This window comes from Galeopterus variegatus, unplaced genomic scaffold (assembly GCF_000696425.1).
Source record: "Galeopterus variegatus unplaced genomic scaffold, G_variegatus-3.0.2 Scaffold2949, whole genome shotgun sequence".
Lineage (NCBI taxonomy): Eukaryota > Metazoa > Chordata > Mammalia > Dermoptera > Cynocephalidae > Galeopterus > Galeopterus variegatus.
Window position 1 is genome coordinate 154,373 of NW_007729060.1, and position 20,015 is coordinate 174,387.

The 20,015-nt window shown below is 41.2% G+C and overlaps 2 protein-coding genes across 2 annotated transcripts in view; both read right to left on the minus strand.

Annotated features, from left to right (window-relative positions):
* Window positions 1-20,015, minus strand: part of SULF1 (sulfatase 1) — an 87,871-nt gene that overhangs the window by 8,650 nt on the left and 59,206 nt on the right. Inside the window, exons 17-19 of the mRNA XM_008583510.1 lie at window positions 9,825-9,967; window positions 9,606-9,729; window positions 7,726-7,759 (exon numbers count right to left, since the gene is read on the minus strand). Coding sequence (XP_008581732.1) covers window positions 7,726-7,759; window positions 9,606-9,729; window positions 9,825-9,967 — 301 coding nt within the window. The remainder of the gene's footprint in view (window positions 1-7,725; window positions 7,760-9,605; window positions 9,730-9,824; window positions 9,968-20,015) is intronic.
* LOC103599405 (male-specific lethal 3 homolog) lies at window positions 10,203-11,957 on the minus strand. The gene is given in 2 exon segments (XM_008583509.1): window positions 10,203-11,866; window positions 11,930-11,957. Coding segments are annotated over 2 exon segments (1,080 nt in total). The 3' UTR covers window positions 10,203-10,814.

Sequence of the window (20,015 nt, forward strand, 5' to 3'; positions counted from 1 at the left end):
AGTACATTAACCTAGCAAACACCACCACAGCCAAATAATCAAAGGTAATACTACTAAACAGATGTCATACAGCTCCTGACAAGATACCCTGGGCACAACATTACTTTTGTGGTGTCCCTGCCAAAAATGTGCAACTTTAGTCTAATCATGAGTAAACATCAGACAAACCCCAACTGAGGGACATCATACAAAGTAACTGGCCTGTATTCTTTAAAAGGTCATGACCGACTATGAAAAGTTGAGGAACCGTTCCAGATAAATGGAGTCTTAAAGAGGTGACGATTTACTGCAATGTGTGTGGTTCTGGACTGGATCCCAGGTCAGGAAAACAAAAACAAACAAAACAAAACAAAAGTATAAATATGACATTACTGAGAAAATTGGCAACATTTGAACATGGAATGTGTATTAGATAATAGTATTATATCAATGTTATATTGTTTGATTTTGATAAATGTACAACAGTTACTTAAGGATATTTTTGTTCTTAGAAAAAACATACTAAAGCATTGATATGCTTTAGGGTATGACATCTGCAAATTACAGGCTAATAATTCAGAGTAAAAAATGGTGTGTGTGTGTGTGTAAAAAGAAAGAACGAGAGAACAGAGGAAATGATGAAGCAAATGGGGTAAAATTTCTTGGAACTGTTCTTGCAACCTTTCTGTAAATGTAAAGTTATATCAAAATAGCAAGTTAAGAAACTTATTAGATAGTAGAACCTAAATTTTCTGTGTCTGTCCTGGATTCTGCCAGTCTTCAGATCACAAAAGGAAACCTTTTCTCTTGGGCCATTCTGCAGTTCTTTATTTGGAGAAGAAAGCTGTGGATAGGTTTGTTCTGAAAAGCAAATTTTTGGAATAAATATAGATGATTTCAAATTACAGGTAATTCTCACTGGACCTGGGAAACAGAAAGGTTGTGAAATTACAAAGAGAAATTCAAGAACATACCCAGGTCTCAAGCCGAGTCACATTTCTTTCTGGATGACACTTACTTACTTTTAAAGACATGACCATGCGATTATATCGTGCTGTATTCTACAGATGTGTAACTTAGAGATCACGCATGCGTGGAATTTTAACTCCTCCTGGAGCAGTGTTATAATCCACAAGCGCTAACACATCATAAGAAGCAGAAAGACTTGTTTTTACAGACACAACCCTGCTCCTGCCGGCTTCTTTGGCCTGTCCTGTTCCCTCTTCCCACATCACCTCTGCCCTTGAAACAAGTACAATCTCCTGAAAGTGCCATGCTCTGTCCTTCTCAGTGCTGGTCTTGATTCTAGCATGTGCCTGCGGCCTCATCGTCCTGGTGGGCCCTCAGCCTTCAAGATTAAACTTAAGCATCCTCCCCTCCTGAAACCTTCCTTGCCCTTCCTCTGGGTTTCCTCAGCACTGTGCAAACCCCTCCATCACAGCGTCCACCTGTGCCTGATTCTGGCTACCTGTGCTCAACAGCAAACGTCGCATTTCACCTGCCTAGGCATCTACAGCCTCCAGAAGCAAGTGATGGGTCAAGCAGAAAATCATAAAGCATTAGAGTTTGTTGTTTGTTGCTACCTGGCAGGATATTTTAGTTAATGTTGTTGTTCTTCCTCAAGTTTCAGTCTTAATGGTACTAACTTAATTATCAAAATTGACAGAGCCTGAATACGGCACCTGCACTAATATGTCCGTTCCTTTCTCCAAAGCCCTTCCATGTTTTTTTTGGCCCTCCGTTTGAATGTTTTTCTGAAGGTATAGCGTTAACAATATTTGAGACAAAGCCGGCATGCATTTTGCGCGATTTTCATGCTGATTGAAACATAACATGTTTTAGCTTGAAATGAAATTTGGTTTAGTCTCTAAAATGTCAGAGATTGAGTTTGCTGTCCTGCATGGTATCCAAAAGTCAATCATAAATACCTATGTATAGGCTTTTTCTAGGCATAGAAGATTATAAATTTCTAACCTACATAATTTTATTGATGAATTGCAGAAATAGCTATTTGTTGTACATATAAAAGGCAATGAACTTTCAACTATGAAGGAAGTGCAGAAATATAAACAAATAATATATATCATTTATCTATAGATGAATAATTTTGTGTAGTCAGTGGCTGATTATAAAATACCTGCTTATTGGTAAATGCATATAACTTTCCCTCTTAATACTTAATCGGTAATAAAAATTGCTAATTTTCTTACCTATTAACATGAAGGTAAATGAACTTTATTTTTGGTGGCTGGTCAGTGTGGGGATCTGAATCTTTGACCTTGGTGTTATATTATCTATTAATTGAAGGTAAATGTCCTTCAAAATTTCTGGGCTCTTAAATATAATTTATCTCTCACTGTTCGAATTTATTAAACATCAATCATAGAATAACATTAATTTAGAGCTTACTTTTCAGGTATTATCTCATGTGGTAATTCTTATGCATTAGTATGTATATGTACTATTAGCACCTTTTTACAGATAAGGAAATTAAGTCATAATAAAAGAGGTTAAATAAATTATCCCAGAAAACCAGTGTGGTGTAGAGATTAACAGCCCCTGCTAGAACCAGACTCCCTGGGTTTAGGTCCCTATATTCCACCACTCATCAACTATATAATCTTGGGAAAGTTACCTAGTCTCTCTGTGACTCAATTTCCTCATCTGTAAAATGGGGATAATAATAGTACTGACCTCACAAGGTTATTACGAGGGTTAACTGAGTTAACATATATAAAGCACTTAGGAGAGTGCTAGAGCACAGTAAGTTACATAATACTGTTAGCAAACGGTCCCCAAATTGGGATGCTATGGAGACAGAACTTGAACCCAATCTTACCCACAAAGCTGTTCTTACAACTATTTGTGTCACCTAAACTGATCAACCCAAATCCTCTCATAGTATTTCTCTCAGTTTAACACTCTCGCATGTTTCGCTATTACTCTCAGGACAAAGATCAAATTCTTTGATGAAGCATATAACTAGGGTGACCACATTTTCTGATTTGTCTGGGACAGTCCCAGTTTATGGCTGTGGTACTGCCATCCTGTTCAGTGCAGCCTTTGTCCAGAATTTTTGAAATTTTAATTAAGAAAAAAGTTTTTTTTTGTTGTTGTTGTCCTTTTTTTTTGAGACCGGCCGCACCGCGCTCAGCCAGTGAGCGCTGTGAGCGCACCGGCCATCCCTATATAGGATCTGAACCTGCGGCGGGAGCACTGCTGCACTCCCAGCACCGCACTCTCCCGAGTGCGCCATGGGCTCGGCCCTAAGAAAAAAGTTTTAAATACAAGTATTTTATAGATCCACTGCCCAATTCCTTGGTCAGTTAAGTATGAGGGTACTCAAAAAGTTCAAGGAAAAATGGAATTAAAAGATAATACAAATCTTTCCATGAACTTTTTGAAGACCCTTAGTGCATATACCAAAATTTATATGATTGTAATTATTTTTGGTACCCCTCCCCCATGGTCAAAAACCTTCCTGTTTGGAAGATGAATTATATTCATAAAACACTTCATAAAATGGGCTATGTTTACCTCCTTATCTCTTCTCCCTTCACTTGTACTCTCATTGAACTGATCAAAGTCCCCCAATGAATCTTGCCTTTGTATGAGCTGTCTGAATTCCTCCTGTGTCTGGGTCCTGTGCCAGTGAATGAGGCATAAATGCCACCTTCTTTGGAAGCTTCTTTTGATTCCTTGGCATTGAGTTAGGGGCCCTGCCATGTCCCTGTGGAAGCACTCTGCATCATGTGTGATCATTATGACACCTGACCATACTCTCCTTGAAGGTAGCAACTTGCGCTGAGGTGGTCATTTAGATTCTTTCTGTCTTTATTTGTTGAGTGGATGAATGAAGATAAATTTTTCCCTATCATTTCTCCCCTATATATTGCAACTGATTAAAAGTAAATTTCATCCCTCAGCTTGCAGAGGATCTGAATGAGTTCTGCAAATGCTACACTTCAGTTTCTTCTTCTGTGGCACAAGAAACAAGGCACTTGGAGTGGAATCACTACTGGAAAAGTAAGAAAAAATAATGAACATTCTCTGAGAGCTTAGACTAACCCAAAGTCTGACTCTAACTCTGACCAGGGTGGCTGTTGTCACCCCCACCACCTCCCCAGTTCTCCTGGCTAGAGGTGGAGCTTCGGGTGCATTCCAGCGTCTGACTCTCCATGGCTCACCTCTGTGCAGGGGCATACCACACAATTGCATGCAGTGGCCCTGGCTATCACTGACACCCTAACCATCTTGACTCCAAGTTTCCTTGTCACCTAGGAGGCTGACCCCACCTCCAGACCTTTGACCCCAAACCCCGATCTTGCCTTATCTCTTGTGTGAGCACCTGAAGGAGAAAAATCCTACAGTGCTAGCAAGGCAGCTTAAAAATAAGACAGAGCTCCTCAGATGTGGCAGAGAGAAGAGAACCAGGGGAAGCTTCGGTAGAGCAACATAGAGCAGGGCAAGGAAGTTTTGTTTCTTTCTTCTCATCTCAAGACGTCAGGCAGCTCAGAAAATGGACTTGTTTGCCCATGAGTAATGATAGAGATGGTGGTGGTGCTGTCAAATATCTCTTTTCCTTTCTTATAAAATATACTAGCATCCTTTGGAAATTAATATTAATTATTATTCCCTTTCACACAGTGTTTCATTCATGTAAATGTTCTGTATCCCATATTATACTTTACTAATAATACCACTCCCTGGAGCTAGCTAAATGCCAGACTCTGTTCTGAACATGCTCAACAGCGAGGCCAGGATCTGGACCCAAGGCAGACTGGCTCCAGCATCCACACTCTTAACCACAGTGCTATCCAGCCTCTAACACACAGCTGTGCCACCCACAGTCATCTTCGGCACAAACTGTTGCTATGGGGGAGATGAGTCAAAACAAGCAAACGCACTGTGGACAGAGCATGGTTGCTGAGGGTGGAGCTGTGGTCTGCTGGCCTGGAGGGCTGGGAGCAAAGGGTCAGGAGAAGCAGCCCTGCCACAGTCAAGCTGCCAAGAGCTGACCGTCTGCCCCACACAGCAGCTGGACCTGCAGCCATGGCTGCCAGGAGCTCTTCTTGGACGTCAACAGGCAGCAGCTTCAGCTTTCACATGCAATGGAAAAATGAACATCCCAGCAACCTGTTGATCCTACTCTATTTTGCAACACAGTTAGAAGTTATGGCTTTAAGCTCAAGCCAAAAATTATTTCCTGATTCAAGGGTGCCACTTTCTGAGCTGTGCCCTTACTCTGAGCTTGTCCTAACTGGAAAATGAGCAGTGTGAGTAAGCAAAACATCTCAGCTGTCCCTGGCTGATGCACATACCACAGGGGACAAGAAAAACAAGAAACTGAATAGGGGACAGATTGCTTTTTGAGGACCTTCTAAACAAATCTGAAGATTAATTTTTGAAAATTCACAAAAAAGAAGGCAGTTGAAAAAGTCCATCTTGTACAAGATAAATTCTCTAAAATACTCTGTTGAATTTTCAAATTTCAAATTCTTCAGGTTTGGTTATCATTCCTCTCAAAGTCTTTTGTACTCTTTCATGATTAAAAGTACATTTTAATTAGTTTTCTAAAACTACCAAAATCTTAAACAATTAAGGCCTCTGAAGCCCTGTAAGTTGTGCTATCCATCCCTGCAGGGCTTTGCACTGGTGAACACCAGCTGGAGGTGGCCGTTTTACAGGCAGTTCTACCAGTGGCTTGTTTTCATCTGTCCTGTTTAATCCAACAAGACACAATGCGCATGTAAGGCGACATCAAACACTGCATTTAACTGCCCAGTGAGTTTCCAGGTGTGACTGGGCAAATGCTCTCCTAGTAACATGCATCAAGGTTTCCTGTCTGCAACATGGATATCAACGGAAAGATGTCCTGCCTTATGGATTACGAATGGTCAAGGCTGGAAATACCAGTTATTTTGAGTTATAAAGTACATTTAGATTTGCCCTGTGTTAAGGATCTTAGAAGAAGGAAAAAAGCAACAGTCATGTCGCCCCTGCATACACGCTTTCAACCATTAAAGTCATCAAGGCTGTGTCAAATGACCTCAGAAACAATTGATTCTTTGGCCCTTTGAGTGGTGGTGGCCGGAATCAGGAAAGGGGAGAGTCTCAGATGCTTGCAACTTAATTACACCCCGAGTGCAGTTAAACATTCTTCATTTCAAACTTGTCCAGAGATGACTTCATGGAGAATACTCTCTGATTCAGCTCTGACCAGGGTCTTAAATAACCCATTAATACCTTTTTACCTCTTTCATGACAGGAATAAAAGGACACTAGATTGAAAATCCCTTAGCTGAGTGCATCATAAGATATCCATAAAGCCAATATTCAGTGTTAGGTCCATTTATAATGTCCCACTCTGGAAATGTCTTAATGAGACCCATGGGAAGCAGGCAAAATAGCCCTGGTGTATTGGATGTCACCTCTGTAGCCCATACTCCAGGGGAGACAAGCTTAGGAGTGGCTCCTTCTGCTCTGTTATGTGTGCTGGGGGTGACACAGGTGCTGTGGGGCAGATGGAGGAAAGGAACGAAGAAAGGTGAGAGAGAAGAGAAAAAGAAGAGATCTAGACATGGCTATAAAACGTCCTTAAAAGTCCAGCTGTCTTTGTTTTGTCTGTTTGTTTATATCTTTCCTATTGCCTTTCCTATTGCCATTTAGCATCTGGTTGGACCAGTGAGCTGCCCTCTAAAAGAGGAACATAAGGCCATAGCTCAGGAGACGGGAGGGGGTGCCCCGGGATGGCGATACTCTTTTGCTTCTCTGAGAAGACAGTATTGTGGCTGACACCAATGAAGTCCATGTTTTTTTGGTCGAGTTTCTCTCCCAAGCAGATTTATTAACTAAGACGTTGACATATCCAGCTGAGGTGGTAAGGACAGTCCTTACCTGTCCCACATGGCATGTTTCTGATAGACCTGCCTGAGGTCTCCACTTGGAGTAGAAAAGTAGCAATGGCTGACATTGCAGGGTGACCAAGTGACATGGCCACCAGGTGTCTGGGTCGCCCCTCCAGAGCACAGTGAGGTAGGAGAGATGGGTGGGGGTTGAAGGGGATAAGATGACAGGGTGAGGGTTGTTTCTAAAGTTTTGTGTGTCAGTCACTACTGTCTTGGTGCTATGTCGAGACCTTTCTGAGTGCCTTGGGTCCAGAGAGCCTGCTCCCAACCCCCAGCATCTTCTCTTCATGCACCTCTGAATCACACCTATGGCCGCTGCTTCTTACCACCAAAGTTTACTAATGACCACTAACATGAAAGCTCCTTCTGTTTCTTCCAACTTTGGCTTTAGAATGCTCTTAAAATTCTCCTTCGTCTTTTTGTGCCTTCGAAATTAGAATTTAGCAAAAACCTCTAACTCCTTTCCATGAAGCCTCCCCACCAAATCAACATGTAAGCACCAGAAAGAAAACAAATCTCCCACCCTGTCCCGGGGCTCCCACAGGCCATTCTGGCTTCTCCTTTCACATCATTCCATGCTTAAAAGCATCACCCAACAAGCAAACAAGCATGGGAGTGAGTAATGCTCTGAGAGACATCGTGTTGGACAGTGAGCTGGTTTAAATCAAAACGACAGATCTGTAACCAGTGACAACATGGCAGAGAATGCTGTTAGAACAAGCATGCACCCCAAGCTATGGTCCGTGCAACATGGTAAGAAATAGAAATTAGTTGAAATGACTGGATCATGCAATTATTGGGAAAGAAGCTGCCGAGGAGAATAAAAAAGTGTGAATACCTGTGTAGGTCATAGCTTCCTCCATCTTTATTTCCTGATATAGGAAAATAAGAGTAATTTATGTTAGCTTTAGAACTCATACAACCACTCACTATGTAGTTTTCCATGCATCACATCTAAACCCTAGAAAGAAACATATTGTGTTAAATACAGACATGCTAAAGTCCAACAGAGATTTTCTATTAGACAGGTTCAAAATGAGGATTGTAAGCTATAAATAAAAAGGTCTAAAATAAAAAATACATGAGTTCACATGAAAAAATGGGCAGGAGTGAGAAAGGGTGGAGAGCCCACTTAAAAGCAGCAAGGAAAGTACTTCCAGAAGTCTATTTAATTCTCAGTAAATGTTGAATTTTGGTTAAAAACACTTGAAAAGAAACAGGCCAATACTAATTTTCATTAGGAATAGTCTAGAAGGTGGAGAAGACGACTTGAAGCGTAACAGCATAACTGGCTCCACCTGGTGTGTGATTGCACCTCCAAGAGACTCAGATTTCACTAAGTAGAGCTGTTACATCATCACCAGTAAGTGCTACGTTCTGTGCGGAGAAATATCCGGTGTAATATTTCTAGTGCCTCTAATAGTTGGTTTAGATTCCAAGCCTCTGTGAGCTCTTTTTTTTTTTCTTTCTTTCTTTTTTTATAAGATTTGAGGAAAAAGGTCAACAGATATTTGAAGCAAGATATTTGAAAAGCTGAGAGGGGTCAATGACCAAAAGACCTATTTTGCAAGTCCAGTCCTCTCTTGGCCTGCAGCTAGTTCCACTAAGTGTTAATTGATAAGTGTTGATTGAGAATGACAGTTGGCCTCTCTCACAGGACTGGTATTTTCTTATGGGGCTCCCATACCTCAAAAGCCTTTAGGACTCTACAATGGTGGAAATGATAGGCAGTGATGTTAATCATTTTGGGATGGGAACCCCTGCCCCTCCAAGTCACATGACCAGAGAGCTGCCCACTTTTATTGCTGGTGATATTGGCTTTGCGTAGTACCCGCTGAGACACAGGCTACTAAAGACCCTGGGAAAACCCAGCTGCATAACAAAAGGTTCCTACAAATGGCCCCAGCTCCAAAAGCCTGTGGGTCCAGCTCCTCACCCTTTTGGGGTTGGCATGCCGTGCCCATGTCTATGTTCTTGCCAGCTCCAGTTCTTTCTCCTTCCTCTTATGGACAGCTGACATTTACATTTCTGTATAAATTAGGAGACAATCAGGAAAGAGCTGGAGCCAACACTGAAAAGAGCTGCGTCCTCATGAGCCGAAGGAGAAATAAGTTAGTTTAACACTGCCGAGCAGAGAAGGAAAATCTGGCTTATTCCTTGCAGACCCTCTTATACTTAGAGATCCCATGTTAATGAACTGCTCAAATATCTCTAGTTTCAGGTAGGAAATATAGGCACAAGGACTCTAATTCACTGTGTCATGAATCCAACTGGGGATCCAATTGGGGGAGCTCTAACTGTGACGGGTAGAAATAGGACATTGCATGTTTCCATCTAAGTTCTCTTAAAAAAAGAGAATATCCTGGTTAATTTAGAGTGTATCTTATCACTGTGGACAGCAACAACAAATAAATCCCCAAAGCTGTCAGCTCATCTTCCATGAGAGGCTTCTACCAGGAATCGAGGTTTACAATAGAACGGAACTGTGGGAGAGACTGGAAGGAAAGGCTCACCAAATCTTTTGGTGGATTAAGTTTCTCATTAGTGCACCCAGACCTAAACTTAGAGATCAAATTATGTTTGGAATTGCCTGGAATATCACCCCGTAAGTATCCCAAACTATATGTTTCTACGCATCTAAGTATTTCAAAGGTAGAAAACTTGGTAGCACAAAGAATTTTCCAGGTAATATATAAAAAAAGATATTTTTTTCCTTACCAACTTCCAGGCCCTTAGGTCTTGGGTTGCACTGCTTATACCCTTGACAGCTTCTGAGCTCCATCAGTTGTACATGTAGCTGATTCAAAATGCCCCGTTCTACCGTGTGCACGGTATTTGTGAGCTATGGGATGAGGAGAACAGGACAATATATTTAAGCTCACGTTCTCACTATCCTATTTTCAATGACCTTCATAAAATAAAAACATATTGTCTTACCTGATAAGGATCTGTATTCATATCAAAATACTCCAAAAAGCCAGTAGCAAACTCGCAGAAAAGAAAATTATGCGTCTCATTAACTGTACGCAAACACCAGTAGGTGTTATTGTTAGAACTCGTGCAAGCACAGAAAGATCCCACTGTTGGGTAAAAAGAAAAACAAAATAAAACAAAAAGAACTAAAAACCTTAGGCAGGCTAGCTATTCCAACGTTTCCTTATCTTTAAGCTTTAAGGTTCACATTTTCTTTCTTATCAATACTGTAGTGTGATTTTAATTAATCTATTCTTTCAAACAAGACAGGCAATGCTTTATTTGGATAACCAACAACAACGTTTTACAGAAAGGGAACCATAACATTATACAACAAAAGTATAGCTGTAAAATCTCAAACGAGACAGACAATGCTTTATTTAGATCACCAAAAATAACTTTTCAGAGAGGAAACTGTGACAGGCAACTGTATAGCTGCAAGTCTTCTTCTGCCATCAATATCGATTCCCTCTAAAATGCTTTGAGGCTACTTCACAGTCTCCAAGTATAAACTAAGATTCATTGGACAGAGTTGCTCAGGCTCATTACAAACATGAAAAGAGTTTGCAAACAACTTTGTTTAATGCTAACAAATAACTAAACAACGTAGTTCTCACTAATAACTAACGGCATCATGTACTGGAACAGCCTGACCTACGGACACTTTCAGGAATGTTTCACTGCAAACACAGCTGCTCTTTTCCTGCCATCACAGATGGCCTGTGCAGTGGCAGGTGTCATGTCAGAGCATTTTCAGGAACTTAGGAAGTAATTCTTAACAGAAATAACTATAGTATGTGGGCAACTCAAGTAACAAGGTCGCCTCTGCCAGAGCAGCCAGGGTGGGCGTCGCATTTGCGCTGTGTAGAGCAGGCCCAGAGTCTCCTTAGTTCTTCTGGGACCCAGAGAGCAAAGCGAAGCGGTGCAGCTGCTCTTAAAAGAATGTCCAACGCTTTAATAAACTGCCCTGGGGTTCTTGGTGCTGTCATGCGCCTCGCAGGCGGCGACATAAGCCGATTCTGGGAAGAAGTCATCGTGGTATTCTGCTAAAAACCTCAGAAAGAGATCAAAGTGCTTCAGCAAAGCCTTCAGATTCTTCTCAGAAAAGGACATCTTTCCAAGGATATCTGGAAGTTTTACAAACAATCGCAGCAAATGTTGTGCCCCATAAATATAAGACGGCGGAAGCGGCTGGTCCCCTGCGGGGTAACTGTCGGGCACGAGCTTCCAGGAGAGGACTTCGTTCATTTCGTTAGTTCTTCTCCCTTCAAAGCCGGCGAACACAGCACTCCCTCCCTTGTCCGGAGTCAGAGGAGCAGGCAGAGACGATGCGCTGTGCGCAGGCGTCTTCTTTTCCAGGCGCAGGAACGGCTGGGGCACGCCAGCCGACGTGTCCTGCAGAGGGCGCTCGGGCTGAGGCCACGCGCTGCTTTCCGGCAGCCTGTCGCAGTTGGCCGTGTGGCGCGTGGGCCGCCTCAGGGACGGCAGCGCTGCCGGCTCGGCCTGGCGCCTTTTGGGGGTGGACGGCTTCAACAAAGGCTGGCTGGGAGGGAGCTCCTCCTGGCTCCTGTTAGGAGTGGTGGCACTCTCCTTAACTGGAAGAACAAATTCAGACGAAGTCACCTTTCTATACTGAGCTTGTTCATGTGGATAGAGCAAAACCAACGGGAGAGTGTAGTCGAAGGTTATTCTTAATCCATCCACCATCTCCTTACAAAGGTCAATGTTCTTCTCTGCTGGGATGTGACGCACGGTCACGTGCGGGTGCATCGTAGCGTGGTGGGGACGAGGACTCTCGCTGGCTGAAAAGGCCGCACTGACAGCAAAGTGCTTCACGTAGGATTGCAAAATAGTGATGACGTTGGTCTGGCACGGAAGTCTCACTAACCGTTTCCTCCTGTTAACGTAGTAACAATCATCCTCAAGCTGCTTCTTCAGAACTTCAGGGATTTCTATAGTGACTGTTCTTTCTTCCATGTCCCTTTTTGTTTGCAGCTCTGGTTCTTCTCTCACTTCAGCCTTTTCTTCAATGTCACTTTCTCCCCTTATTTCTTCATTCTTTTCTTCACCGGCTTATCGAGTTTTCATCATTTTCATTTTTTCAACGGGGAGGTTTTTTTAAAGACAGAGTCAACACCGGGCCACCTGCTGCGTCTCCTCTTTCTCCCAGCACTTCTCAGGCCAGCTACAGCTTTTCTGGCCAACTGACGCTGTCGTCTACGACTGTCACCGTATCAGAAGCACACGATCTTCGGCTGCCCATCAGACGTTCTGGGATCTTTCTGCCTTTTTCGTCTTTCCCAGCAGTAACACGGATGCTCTGGCTCGGAGGCCAGGGCGTCCCTCAGGAGCCCACGCGGCAAAGGCAGCGGCGGCGGACAGCGGCCTCCTCCCTGCGCCGCGTGCGCGCATGCGCTCGCGCATGCGCGAACCGTCACCCCACGCCTCGCTGCTGCGCACGCCCCGCGGTGTGCTTTCAAAAATAACCATACTCCTCCACCCCCTTCCCCTTACAAATTTGCTGTAAAACTAGGTGAAAATGGAAACAAAAGATGGTGATCTCCTATGAACTCTAGGGTAAGGTGAAGCTTTAGCATTTTAGTTTAATCTCCCCTTTGTTAGGCCGTGGTCTCCAAAATGTGGTGAGTGACTGCAGTATGACAAGAAAAATAACTTCTACTTGTGGTTATTTTTAATTTTTTTCAAAAAGGAAAAATGGTTATTGATGGAGTTTGGATGTGTCGAGTTTGGATGTATTGACATCACAGAACTCATGTGGAAATCTGATCTCCAAGTGGCAGTGTTGGGAGCCGTTTGAGTCATGGGGGTGGATCCTTCATGAATGGATTAATGCTCTCCCTAGGGGATGTGGGTAGTGAGTGAGTTCTCACTCTATTAGTTCCATGAGAGCTGGTTGTTTAAAAGACCCTGGCACCTTCTCTCTCTGTCTCTTGCTTCCTCTCGCCATGTGATCTGCTTGTACCCGCTGGCTGCCTGCCGCTTTCTGCCTGAGTAGAAGCAGCTTGAGGCTTGTGCCAGATGCAGCTGTTCCAGAATCATAAGCCAAATAAACCTCTTTTCCTTATAAATTACCCAGTCTTAGGTATTTCTGTTGTAGCAACACAAAACGGACTAAAACAGTTATTTAATAAAGAGATGGAACTGGTGCCCTTGCTTGTTCTGCATTCAGATGGCCACATGTCACAAATGGTGCATGGAAATACAGGATTTTGCAATGGGGGGGGGGGTTGGAGAAGGCTTGAGTCCAGCTTGGTGGGTTTTGGGATGATGCACTTGTAATCATTTTAGACTCTCTACAATACTTTAACATGAGATGGGCTGTGACTGTGAACATCTTTTGCACCGAGCAGAGTTTCCTGGTTAACTTGTAGAAAACATGTAAAAGAGATGTCAAATTGAAAAACAAATTACCCACTCTTCTTTTCACAAAAAGGCAAAGGTTCCAAATTTTGTTGACCTTTTCTATAATGATAAGTGAATTTAAGAAACATGCTATCTAGCAAAAAATCTTTAAATCAATTAGGATAGGTGCACTTAATGAGAATTCATTATGCAGTATGTACTTTGCATATATTAGCTTATAATTAACTCAAGGCAACCTTTTGAGACAGAAATTATTATTAATTCCCATTTTAAAGATGGGAAACCAAGGCACAGAGAAGTTAAGTAATCTGTCCAAGGTCACACAGGACAATTGGCAGCACTGGGGTCTGGCGAGAGGGTTTACTCTTAACCACTAGACTCTACTGCCTTATGGGTATTAGACACACTGAATCTGTCCTTAAGCTAAAACTGATGTTTTAAACAATGAATGAAAAAGATCTTTTTCTAAAAAATGATTTTAATAGACTATGAGCAGTTTTTGCTCACAGCAAAATTGAGTAAAAAGTACAAAGATTTCCTGTATACTCTCTTTCTCTGCAGATATACAACCTCCCCTACCATCTCACACCACAGTAACACATTTGTTACCACTGACGGACCTACACTGACACATTATTATCATTCAAAGTCCATAGTTTGCATTAGGGTTCTCTCTTGGTGTTGTATATACCATGGGTTTGGACAAATGTATAATGATATGCATCCACATTATAGTATCATACAGAATGGTTTCACTGCCTTAAAAATCCTCTGTGTTCTGCCTGTTCACCCCTTTCTCTCCTCAGAAATGATTTTTCAAAAGAAAAGGGAGCATCTTAAAGATGGATAATTGGGAGTGTTTTCGCCATTATATGATTTTTCATTTAAAGTGCTCTGAATATATTATTTATAATTTACATTATTTATACGTGAACATTGAGCTCACATACATACATTAAAAACCATGGAACTGGAATTTTCTAATCTGTGTAAAAATATTCCAAATCAACAATTTAAATGGGTTTTGAGCTCATTTCATAAAATATAGAAATACAATACTTTCTGATTGCTTTATAAGAATAATTGATACGCCTCAGGGAGGATGGAGATTTAAAAGTGTAATTTCAATAAAAATGACTGCTTTGTTAATGGTGGTATTAAAAAAATGAATGTCCTGATGTACCTGGCACGACAACGATGCACATCTATTGAATCGGCACCTCCTTCTGAGTCACGTTTCATTCAAGGCACTCCTTAAGACCATATGCCAAATCTAAACTGAACCTTTGGCCCCCGAAGTGTAAAGTGTGACATTGAGATTTTAAAACAAAAACTATATACTAAATAAGTGTCAGTAAAATGTTTTGTGACCTCCAAAGAATAAAATAAAAATTATTTTAATAAAAACTCTTTTCTTTACCTTGATCTAATAATTTTTAGTATTTATTTTGTGTATTTTCATAATACACAGAACATGTTAGTATGGTAGTACAAGAATGTTAGTATAGACTGTGTGTTCCTTTTAAAAGCTGATCAAAAATGTACATAATCAGAATGTTTACAGACCATTGCATTAGAGGATCATGTGCCTGGGTATATTTGATTTTTTTTTTTTCTGTTTATGTTATTGAGTATCTACTACTATGCCAAGTACTTAAGGTTGCACTGCAGATAGGAAGAATATAGGAATAACATAATTAAAATATAAAATAGAATAGATAAAATATATCACAGCATATTGCACATAGTATTGCTTTTTGAACTTTTTATTTCAGTATATATCACACATATATTATATACAGCACATATACACACACAGATATATATATATATTTGTGTCTGTACATGCATGTGTACAGGATCTTGATATTAAATGTATTTTTTACTATGGTTTATTATGAAAAAAATTCTGCAAGCCACTGTCCAAAGGCCACTGAGACCCCAAGGAAGTCACAGACCATTTGTGGGGGTTCTAGGGCTTATTCAGGAGAATTTTCATTTTATCTTTCCATCTTGAACCTTCTTGATTTCAATGTCCATGTTTGCATTCTTGTTTATAATCAGAATATCAGTACAATGAACACCGACATGCTAGAAAGAGTATCAAATTTGGTATTGGATGAGATCATGGAAGAGCCAAGTGACAGCAGGACACTGTTGTGCTCACTAGCACAGTGACACCCAGTGGCAAGCACTCACAGATCAATTGACATGAGTTGAGTTGACCTTGGACAGGGTGGTTTGCTTGTTTGTTTATTTATTCACCTAATACTGACTAAGCATTTCCTTTGTGTCAGAGGATACATGTCACACGGATGTGGTCTCTTAGCTTGATAAACTTACAATCTAGTGGGGGAAACAAATTTTAAGCAAAAGCAAAAGTGAAAAAAAACCCATATAATTAAAAATGTGATTCAGTGTCATGGAGAAGTAGAGTGCTGATAGAATGTATAAAAGGGACTTAACCTAGTCTGAGGCACAGAGAAGGTGTCTGTGGAAGTAACATTGCAATTGAGATCTGAAGAGTGAGTAGGTATTTGACAGGCACAGGCTGTGGGTGAGTGTAGGAACAAGAGCCTTCCAGGAAAAGGGAGCAACGTGTGCAAAGGCCCTGTGGTGGGATGGAGCTTGGGATGCTTGAGGAAGAAAGAGAAGCCGACTGGCTGCAGTAGGCAGGAATGGGAGGAAATGGTACCAGAGTAGGACTAGACAGTAGCATCAGGGCTTTGCTGGATATGTTAGGGATATGGCTCTTTAGCCTAAGAAAAACAAGACCACTCAAACTCCTCTGAGCAGAATGGACTGGTAAGAGCAAGAGAGCAAGCATCTGGGAGACCACGCAGGAGGTGTGGCAGTGGTTGAGGTAAGAAATGGAGGTGGCTTGGGCAGGATGGCCTCAACTCCAACAGAAAAGCAGATAGGTATGAAGGACCTCCTTCTGGCAGGAGCAAAGTCTAACTTCAGGGTTCTCAATACTTCATCTTTCAAGGGGCTTACCAGTCCTGGACACACCACCTTCACTACCTCCTTGGGCCCCTGCTCACGCTGTACCCTCTGCCTGGATGCTGGCACCTTGCACATGGGGCTTCTCCCTACCCTTTAGGTTTCAGCTTAAATTTCACCTCTTCACAAAGACCCATCATTCCCACCCTCTCTGAAAAGATCCTCTTTAAAAACAGTGATTACTGTTTCCTTTATAGCATTACCACAACTTGCAATTATTTTACACATCTCATTAACTCCTCTCCCCAATTAGAATGTAAGTGTTATGAAGGCAGAGAACGAGGGGTCTTACTCAATGTTCTGTCTCCAGTACTGAGCCCAGACCCGGGTGGGAAACCAATCCCAGCAATCTGAACAAGCTCAGAGATCCCCACGCCCCAGTTTAAGGAACTACATTGAAAGTGAAATGCTATGACTTTTAAGAGTTCACTAGATCTCGATACGAGTGTAAACATAAATGCAAATGTGGATACTGAAATCATGAAGGTTCAAAATGGAAAGATAAAACAAAAGTTCTCCTGGATGGGCCCTAGAACCCCCCAAAATGGACTGTGACTTCCTTGGGGTCTCCAAATCCCAGTTTGAGAAACACTGGCTGGATGGTCTCCAGTGATCCTCTCAATTTGGTATTTCTTCTATTCCATGGGCTGGTAAGCCATCAATAAGATGATGTACCCCAAGAATTTAGTGTATTATTTCCATATTGCCTCAGTGAATATCGTGCACAGACTACTAAAGAAAATATAAGCACTAGTGTTAAAAGCACACACTAGAACTGGGAATAAGGATATGGGTCCTGCATTTAAGGGGCTTTTACCATTTTTTTTACTTCCTTTTATTACACTTACAGAATGCTCTTGAAATAAAGCATAAACAAAATCTATTTGGCGTGGGAGTTCCAGTCAAGATGGCAGAGTAGTTGGTTCCTGGTGTCACTCTCTCCCACAGAGCAACCAATTTGCAGCTATTGAGGAGCAGCGACAGAGGACCTTAGATCTGTGCTGGAGTGGATCGGAGCTGTGTGCCGCTGGACCCCAGTTCAGGTTGCTCCCCATTGTGTGGAGAGACTTTAGAGCTTCTGGGCCCACATGCTCTGATCCTGCTGGCAGGAGAAGGCAAGTGGGGCTGGACTTCTGGCCCAGGCCAGTCCTGCCACTGGGAGAGACTTAAGAGGCTCTGAGCCCCCAGACCCTGAGCCAGCCATCCTGGAGAAGGCAGGTGGGGTGGGAATTCCGACTCAAGCCATTCCCTGCCTCCGGGAGTGACTTAAGAGGCTCAGGGCCCCTTCACCCCGAGCCAGCCATGCAAGAGAAAACAGGAGGGGTGGGACTTCTGGCCCAGGCTAGTTTCTGCTGCCCAGAAGCAGCAGTCCCTTCAGGATCCAAGTCAGAAATCAGGGAGAAACGAGTGGACTGTGATACCCTGGGCCACAATGACAAAACACTAAAGGAAAGATACCAGAAATATGAAAAATCAAGAAAGTACATTGACATCAAAGGAAATTAATAATTCTCAAGCACTAGATCCTAAAGAACAGGAAGTCTTTGAAATGACAGACAAGGAATTTAGAGTAACTATTCTAAGGAAACTAAATAAGATACAAGAAAACTCAGACGACACAATGAAATGAGAAAAAATATACAGGATCTGAAAGAAGAAATGTACAAAGAAATCAATGCCTCAAAAAAGAATGTAGCTGAGCTTCTGGAGCTGAAGGATTCATTCAATGAAATAAAAAACACAACAGTTTAACCAGCAGACTTGAACAAGCAGAAGAGAGAATTTCTGAACTTGAAGACAGGCTGTTTGAATTAACATAGGCAGACCAGAAAAAAGAAAAAAGAATTTAAAAAACTGAAGAAAATCTAAGAGAGACTACTGATAACCTTAAGCACTCAAATATCCGAATCATGGGTATTCCAGAAGGGGAAGGAAAAGGAAATGGCATTGAAAACATAGTCAATGAAATAATAGCAGAAAACGCCCTGAGTATAGAGAAAGTCACAGATCTCCAGATTCAGGAAGCCCAAAGATCACCAGACACATTCAACCCCAAAAGGTCCTCTCCAAGACATGTGAGAGTCTAACTGACAAAACTCAAAAACAAAGAGAGAATCTTAAGAGCTGCAAGAGAGAAGTGGCAAGTCACCTGTAAGGGAGCCCCAATCAGAATAACATCAGACTTTTCATCAGAAACCCTAAAAACCAGAAAATGGGATGATATATTGAAAACACTAAAGGACAAAGATTGCCAGCCAAGAATTCTTTACCCAGCAAGGCTATTCTTCTGAAATGAAGGATAAGTAGTATATTTCACAGACGAACAAAAACTGTAGGAGTTCACTACCACACAACCAGCCCCACAAGCAATTCTCAAGGAAGTACTGGATTTGATAACACAAAAACAGCCATCACTGCCATGAATATGTAAGAAAGAACAATACCTACTAGCAAAACAAAAATGCTAACAAAAGAGAAAAAAAATAGTTTATCTATCACCCCAAGAAACCAACAGATACAGAAGACAAACAGAAAATTAGAAAGAAAGGAACAAAAGATACTTAAGACATCTAAACAAAAATCAGTAAAATGCTAGGAGTAGATCAACACCTTTCAATAATAACTCTAAATGTAAAAGGATTAAATTCCCCCTTCCAAAGACACAGACTGACTGACTGGATTAAAAAGATGGACTCAACAATATGCTGTCTTCAAGAGACTCATTTGACCTGTAAAGACACACATAGACTAAGAGTGAAAGGATGGAAAAAGATATATCATGCAAATAGAAATGAAAAATGAGCTGGAGTAGCTATTCTTTATATTAGATAAAAATAGACTTTAAAGCAAAAACCATAAAAAGAGATAAAGAAGGCCACTATATAATGATAAAAGGATCTATCCATCAATCATAAATATGTATGAACCTAATGTCAGAGCAGTCAGATTTACAAAGCAAACACTATTAGATCTAAAGAAAGAGACAGACACTAACACCATAATAGCAGGGGACCTTAACACCCCACTCTCATCATTGGACAGATCATGTAGGCAAAAAATCAACAGAGAAACAAAAGATCAAAACAATACTTTAGACCAATTGGATTTGGCAGATATCTACAGAACATTCCATCCAACAACCTCAGAATATTCATCCTTCTCATTAACACATGGAACATTCTCCAGGATAGACCATATGTTAGGTCACAAAGTAAGTCTCAATAAATTCTAAAAAATTGGAATTATTCCATGTATTTTTTCCAATCCCAATAGATTAAAATTAGAAATCAATAATAAGTGAAACTCTGAAAACTATACAAACACATGGAAATTAAACAACATTCTACTTAACGACATGTGGGTCCAAGAAGAAGTTAAACAGGAAATCAAAAAATTTCTTGAAACTAATGAAAATAATGACACATCATACCAAAACCTGTGGGATACTGCAAAAGCAGTATTAAGGGGGAAATTTCATTGCATTAAATGCTTACTTCGGAAGAATAGAAAGATGGCAAATTAATAACCTAACACTTCACCTTAAAGATCTAGAAAAACAAGAACGATCCAAACCTAAAGTTAGTAGATGGAAAGAAATAATTAAGATCAGAGCAGAACTAAATGAAATAGAAACATGAAAAACAATACAAAAGATCAATGAAACAAACAGTTGTTTTTTTAAAAGATAAATAAAATTGACAAACCTTTAGCAAGATTAACTAAGAAAAGAAGAGAAAAGACCCAAATAACAAAAATTAGAAATGAAAA